The sequence below is a fragment of the Panthera pardus genome, unplaced genomic scaffold (genome assembly GCF_024362965.1).
Source record: "Panthera pardus isolate Hobbes unplaced genomic scaffold, ASM2436296v1 HiC_scaffold_325, whole genome shotgun sequence".
NCBI classification, from domain to species: Eukaryota; Metazoa; Chordata; class Mammalia; order Carnivora; family Felidae; genus Panthera; species Panthera pardus.
This window is the reverse complement of record NW_026526905.1, coordinates 6,666-13,674: the sequence shown is the minus strand read 5'-3', so window position 1 is coordinate 13,674 and position 7,009 is coordinate 6,666. Positions and strand designations below refer to the sequence as shown.

Sequence of the window (7,009 nt, the reverse complement as noted above, 5' to 3'; positions counted from 1 at the left end):
GAGTTTATTATTCTATGGGCTTTATCAACATAACGTTGCTATCAAAATCATCTCTTGCCTAGGAAGACAAAAGTTGAAAATAACATTACTGTCCCTTCCAGGAACTAACTGAAAGATCCATCAACTCTTCAGTAAAAAGTGCCAAATGACATTTTTCAACCATAAGGAATTTGAAACTTTCGACTTAATATTCTTGCCTTGCTGTGTCCACCAAACCTACACCATTTTAGCCCTATTTTTACTCAGTCTTCATCACAACCTCCCCCAACGTTGAAAGAATTGTTCTACTCCGACTTCACAATTTGAATACGTATCTCTCCTGTCCGGCCACCTCAAAGACTCTGCTAAGACCCTGTCCAGGTAGTGTTTTCCCTGACAGAGTTATCCAGTAAAGTCAGCTTTATTATCAAGTTGTTTGATTTTTGGAAAGCACAGTACATGACAAGCATAGTCACCATTACTGAACGTAATGAACCAGTGGACTGAGCTTAAACCCCAGGACCAATATCGATAGAAACTTCTGAAATGTGCACTGATTGAAGGACCACAGGTACTTAGAGAAATCAGTTACCAAACCACAGGTTTAAATGTGCAGTAACACAAGCAAAAAAGGTAAAGAAAACAGTTGTTAATGTATTTATTATACAGAGGAGAGCAAATTCACTCAAGTATGACAGCAAACCCAGAAGCATGGAAGGGAATGATTGATCAAAGCATGTATAAAAATAGTATTAAAGTACTTAGTATCTATTTTTGTTACAGATATCTTTCTGAGAAACATTCAGCACTAACGGTGACTTGTAACTGTCTGTCCCCAAAGTATGTGGTTGCAAAAGAGAGCTCGGGCAGGAGGAAAAAGGCCACTCTTCAAGCACCATGTCGGGTACTCTGCGGACACTGCCTTCCCACGCCTTGGCTGCAGGCGTGGGAAGAAGTCCACGAACATTGCATACACCCACGCCAGTACGCATACACCCAGTCAGTACGCACATATCCACGTCAGTACGCACACACGTTGTACCAGGCCTTTCCTGCGCATGCCCATTGTTAAGAAAGACCGTTGCTGAGCACGCGCCCTGCTGCCCACGCGTCCTGTGAGCAGAGCTGAGGAAGAAGTGGCGTGGAGTGGTGTGGGCGGTGTCGTGGTCTTTCTGGCTGCCTGCCCTCAACCGGTAGGTCCACAAATCAGTCCTTCCAGGACTTTAAGTGTGAGTGACTGTGAGGAGAGTGCCAGTGGGCCTCGGGCGGGTCGGGACGGTAGATCTGTGGCCTCGGAGGAGGAAGTTGCCAGGAGTTAGCGTTCTTCTCCTCACAGGCGTCGCGGCCGCCATGGCCCTCGTCCTCGTGGTGGTGGGACGGGGACAAGTGAGGACAGCTGGCAGCCGAGGACGGGGGAGGTGAAGACAGGGTGGGTCTTGGGGGCGTTCTTTGAGGTATCTGAGTCCTGCAAGCACCTGGAAGTGCCGGCGGAGCACTGAAGCCAGAGTCCTCAGTGGGACCCTGGGTGGGAGGCGGGCCAGGCGGTACAGAACAGGTCTGGAACGGGTGCCTGTGGGCGGGGTGGGGAGCGGTCAGTAGGTTAAGTGGCTGACGCTGGATCTCAGGTCAGGTCTAGATCTCAGGGTGGTGAGTTCGAGCCCCACCTGGGCTCCAGGATGGCCGTGAAGTCTACTTAAAACAAAAAACAAAAAACGGTGCGTGGGGCTGGAAACGGGGAACGGTGTGGGGTTGGAGCTGCGTCCCGGAGATTTGTATCGCACTGTGCAGGGTGTCAAGGGAGGAGCCGGCTCACTGGTCAGTATCGAAACTAGACACCTTGAGCCCTTGTGGTGGGAAGACAGCCATAGGCAGTACGCAAACGATTAAGACTTCTCTGTGTTCCAGGGAAACCTTATTTAAGAGGGTAAAATGGGCCCAGTAACTGGGAATGTGAAAACAATAGCGACTCAGGTTTAAATATCCAGCATTGTTTTCTCACATGCCTTTATGATGGGGAATCTAGCTGTGAAACTAAGCCTCGCGTTTTCTCCTGTCCTTAAGGTGATTTGACTGCCAGTTTGGCCGATGTGAATGATCTTGCAGCCCGTTTATTTGGTGTGACCACAGCATGTACACTATCCTTACGCAAGGTTGATTTTGAAAGTATTTTCAAAGTAAAAAAAAATTAAAATGTTACGCCTTGGAGGTGGTGTACCTAGCCTTTAGAATACATTTTCCAAATACTGATATTCTACTTTCAGGGTGAAAAATGAGTGGGCGTGTGAGAACAAGATCTAAATCTAAACAAAGAAAGGATGATGGCAAGGCTAACCAGCCAGCTGCACCTGTGGCTGTGAGTACTTCAGCAATTGATGTTCTACACCATCAGTTTATTTCTCTGAAAATTTTGTTGACCTACAAACGTACAGATACAGTGATAAAAGTTTCTTTGCTGGGAAGGGGCAGGAAACATTGAACCAGAAGGATTCCATACTTGTGTTCCCTGGGTAAATATACCCTATGACTCCTTTCTCATGCTTACTAACAACAAGTTGTACGTATCCATCCCAGCATAGTTTAAAATAGCCTCCAGAGTGCTTGTGGGTACCTCTTCCGGGTAGCTACTCTGTGGGAAGAGTAACTCTTTTTTAATTTAAATTTTACTTAGCGTACAGTGCAATATTGGCTTCAGGAGTAGACTTCGGTGATTCATCACTTACGTACAACACCCAGCGCTCATCACAAGTGCCCTCCTTATCACCTGTCACCCATCTGTGCCATCCTCCACCCACCTACCTCCATCAAGCCTCACTTTGTTCTCTATCCTTAAGAGTCTCTTGTGATTTGTTTCCCCCTCTCCTTTATTTTTACTTCCCTTCCCATATGTTCCTCTGTTTTATTATTAAATTCCACATATGAGTGAAATCATAGGGTACTTGTTTTTCTCTGATTGACTTCTTTCACTTAGCATAATACATTCTAGCCCCATCCACATTGTTGCAAATGGCAAGATTTTAATACCTTTTGATGACTAATATTCCATTATATGTATGTGTATATAAATGGCCATATAACTTTTAGGAATACAATATAGAATTATATTTTATAAGTGTTTTTATACTTATTTATTATTTGATATAAAATGCGTAACATAGGTTTATATTATTGGCATGCATTAATGCAACTTTTTGTTCACACACACACGCACACCCTAGGCCCAGCAGCCCAGTGATGAGCAGCCTCAACAAAAGGAGGCACCCACTGAGTGTCAGGATATTATGCCGGAGCGAGAGAAAGCAGTTGAAGAAGCACCTCTGGATGAAGGTGAAGGGAAAGGGAAAAAGAATGCTTATGGGGGCACAGGGTATATTTTTGCATCACGCATTATGACGTAACAGGACAAAACAAAACCTTAGAAGAGAATCTCAGCCATTTCCCGAAAATTGTTTCAAAATGTGAATAGAGTATAGTTTACAGCTGTATTCACTCTAACGAATTTCCCCTTTTTCTTCAAGATTTAATCTGCTTGAACATGCAGTCTGTTCTAAATCAGAGGAAACTGTTTACTACAAAAGTATACATTTTTTCACTAGTTGAATTTGTTCTTCTTAGAACATTTTTGCGTGGCCTTTTCCTTCCCTGCATCAAAAGTGTAAGCTGGTTTTAACAGTGTGTGCAGAGTGCCAAGTCAGCATATCTTATAACATCAGGAATAAAGAAGATTTGCATAGGGATGGTAGCCTCATTTTATAAATAAGAAAACTAAGGTTCAGGGATTGTGGCTTGCCAAAGACTGCTTGACACATGGAGACATAACTCATATTTCATTACACGGTTTTTGTACTTCCTACCATCTGTGTTGTTATACCAAAATGTGAATGCTTTTGTATAAAATGCTTAATACTCAAATGTGTCTGTACTGTAAAATAGCGTAGTACAGGCACAGGAATAAATGAAGTTCAGTGGAGCAAGAGGTAGACTCCAGAAAAAGGCTCGAGGAATGAGAGCCACCATTTCCTTTGCTTAATCATTTGATATGGTACATTTGGGAAACGCTGTATAATTTGGGAGACTGGCATATAGGTAAACTATATTAGTGTGATTTTTAAGTGGCTTTAGGAGGTGTTTAACAACTTATGATTAGGAAAATCAAAAGTATCTTAAAATGATCATGAAACGGAAATTACCAGCTTCCAAAGAAAGTATTTTCATCAGATACTTGTATGGAATTATTGACATCATTCAGGCCGTGGATTATTTTAGGAATTCGCTGGTAAGAGGTTTCTACGATAGGACTGATGACAAAGTCCATTAATTTCTTTCCACCCTGCTCCCTTTATTCTCACTGTAAGACAGAAGTTTGACTATAAGTCACTAATATTTTGCTGTTATTTTTGATACTTGGTTCTCTGCATGATTCATTTATCATAAGTTATAGAGAGAGACTTTGCCCCTAAATCTAACTAGTTAAATTTCACAAAATAGCTTTCAGGTTGCTCCAATAGGAGATGTATGTCACTAGTGTAGGATTTGTCATAGGCCCACAAATGCACTCAGCTAATTGTTCAGGAAATTAAATTTTAATTTTCATTAAAATCCTATCCATGGTGCAGGGTGCCTGGGTGGTTCACTCAGTCAGGTGTCACACTCTAGATTTTGCCTCAGGTCATGATATCAGGGTTCGTGAGCTTGAGCCCCACATCCAGCTGTGCACTTAGGAGTGCAGAGCCTGTTTGTGATACTCTTCATTCTCCCTCTGTGTGCCCCTCCCCTGATCATTCTCTCTCTAAATAAATAAATAAACTTAAAAAAAAATCCTGTGCATGGTGTACATTTAAGATTTCTTAGCTGATGCTCTCTATTCTTAGTACACTGTGGTAATATAATGCAAATGTAGATTTAGTGTGGTTTCTCTTTAGATTGTTATTTGAAATAAGGTTTCATATTACAGGAAAACAAAGATGGGAAGTCCATCTTTCCATCGCTTTTTTTGTTACCCTAAGTCTACAGGCTTGTATTTCATATAATGGCAAGAATACATATTATCACTTCTTTCTTTATATTTTATGTTTACTCCTTAAGTTGATTATCATCTTTTTTTTTTTTTTTTTTTTTTCGGTAAGGCCCTGACCTGGAATCTGGTATCCAGGAACTGCCTGTGCCAAAGACTGGGGGCAAAAGTGAAGATGACAGTGATGTGAAGGGGGCGGATGTCCCAACACTGGAGCCCGTGAAGATGCCTGAAGCAGATATGTTATCCATTGAGAATGCAAAGTATGCAGATATTTTCCTGAATATTATATCTTTACTTATGTAGATATGACTTTATTGATACTTTAATGACAGAGTTTACACATAAAGGTAGCTTTCATAAGTAGTTCAGACCCTAATTTCCTGACTGCCTGACTTATACCCTATCAGATATAGACTTAAATTGGGTCAGAGCCTTCTTAAATAATAAAAAATGAAACCATTTCCTTTTTTATAAAGTGTAAATACTGGGGCGCCTGGGTGGCTCAGTCAGTTAAGCATCTGACTCTTGATTTGGCTCAGGTCATGGACTCACAGTTTGTGAGATTGAGCCCCACGTTGGGCTCTGTGCGGACAGCATGGAGCCTGCTTGGGACTCTCTCTCTTCCTCTCTCTCTGTCCCTCTCCCATTTGTGCTCTCTCTCTCTCACTCTCTCAAAATAAGGAAATAGACTTTAAAAAATAAATAAAATACACTGTAAATACTTTAACTGATGGCTACTTAAATTCAGAATCTTCTATAATTTCCTCTTTTAAAAACCACAAAATGGATTTGGAGTAAATACCAGTTTGTATGAAATATGCTGAGGCACTGAAGTAGGTTCTAATACCAGCTCTAACATAAGTTGTGTGATTCTGGGAGGATCCCTTCACTTCTGAATGCATCTTGGCTCATATATTTAGTGATTTCAAACCAGATATATTGCAGTCAGTTTTTATTGCTGATTTTTGTATTCTGTGGTTCTATTGGATAATATACATGGAATACAAAAATCTTCCATTTTGTATGATTTATTTGTCATCACATAACATCTTTGGTCAAATTTTAACATCTGAGTTGAGATTTCATTGCTACTGAGAACAAGAAAACACACTGCTTGATGTTGGTTTTTCTCTATGGAGACCTGGATACCTGTTCTTAAATTTTGTCAGACTCTAAATTATTGTGGCTCTTACAGAACACGTGCATTTTGAAACCTTTCCCCAATGAAGGCTCAAATGACTGAGTGATAAAATGGCAAGAGATAGTCTAGTTTCTAGTTTCTGCACTCTCCCTACATCAAGTAGGGTGCAAGCATGGGTGTTATATGTAAGCGATGAATCCCTAAATTCTACTCCTGAAACCAGTGCGACACTAGATGTTAACTAACTTGAATCTAAACACAAAGATACAAAAATGAAACTACCTTTTAATAGGTTTATTTCATTTTATCTGTTCTGAACCTGAAGTGTTTTTTTCTTTTCTTGTACCTATAGGAAGTGTGGTGTGTTCCAAAAATGTTGGTAAAGCATACGCTTGGAATTCTATCTTATAAAATAAAAACTATAGTGTCCTCTGTATATCATTAATTTAATGTAAATAAATTCTGCTGAGTAATGTTTCCAACTCTGTGTCTGTCTTACAGGTGAAGGACAACCGAAAGTGTAAGCAAGAAGAAGCTGAAACCATGCAAACTGCTCTCATGTAGGAAGGACACTTCACTGTTAAAAATCCCTCAATAAAATCTTACAACTTTCTCCAAAGACTCTTTTCAAACCTTTGTTAAACTTACTCTAAGTATTAGATGCTATTGAAAATTGTGTCATTTTTTGAAATTTTGTATTCTGATTGAGCTGGTAAGTGCAGATATATCTGTACATCAGTACTCTCTCCAGAAGCCTTGCTGCATAGGATTTAATGCCAGAGGTGTATGTCAACATCCATTATGAGCTTCAACATACACAATTCTATCATCTTTGAATACTAACAGTTTGTTCCTGCTGTTTTAAACATTATCCC

At 40.6% G+C, this 7,009-nt stretch overlaps 1 protein-coding gene across 2 annotated transcripts; it reads left to right on the top strand.

Moving 5' to 3' along the window:
* The first annotated feature begins 1,065 nt into the window (after positions 1-1,065).
* LOC128774494 (P antigen family member 3-like) lies at positions 1,066-6,764 on the top strand. Of its 2 annotated transcripts, none has more exons than XM_053893577.1 (5): positions 1,066-1,172; positions 2,241-2,332; positions 3,195-3,303; positions 5,103-5,253; positions 6,636-6,764. In XM_053893577.1, exons 2-5 carry the CDS (start codon positions 2,249-2,251, stop codon positions 6,637-6,639), a joined length of 348 nt encoding a protein of 115 aa, XP_053749552.1. In that variant the 5' UTR covers positions 1,066-1,172; positions 2,241-2,248; the 3' UTR covers positions 6,640-6,764. The 2 variants fall into 2 exon arrangements, with proteins under 2 accessions (XP_053749552.1, XP_053749553.1); XM_053893578.1 differs by lacking the exon at positions 1,066-1,172 and adding an exon at positions 2,108-2,129.
* The last annotated feature ends 245 nt before the right edge of the window (positions 6,765-7,009 follow it).

Excerpts from the sequence above, each read along its gene's own strand:
- LOC128774494 (XM_053893577.1), top strand. The coding sequence starts at position 2,249 with ATGAGTGGGCGTGTGAGAACAAGATCTAAATCTAAACAAAGAAAGGAT. Across the intron at positions 2,333-3,194 it reads AGCCAGCTGCACCTGTGGCT|GCCCAGCAGCCCAGTGATGA; the intron begins GTGAGTACTTCA and ends CGCACACCCTAG. Across the intron at positions 3,304-5,102 it reads AGAAGCACCTCTGGATGAAG|GCCCTGACCTGGAATCTGGT; the intron begins GTGAAGGGAAAG and ends TTTTTCGGTAAG.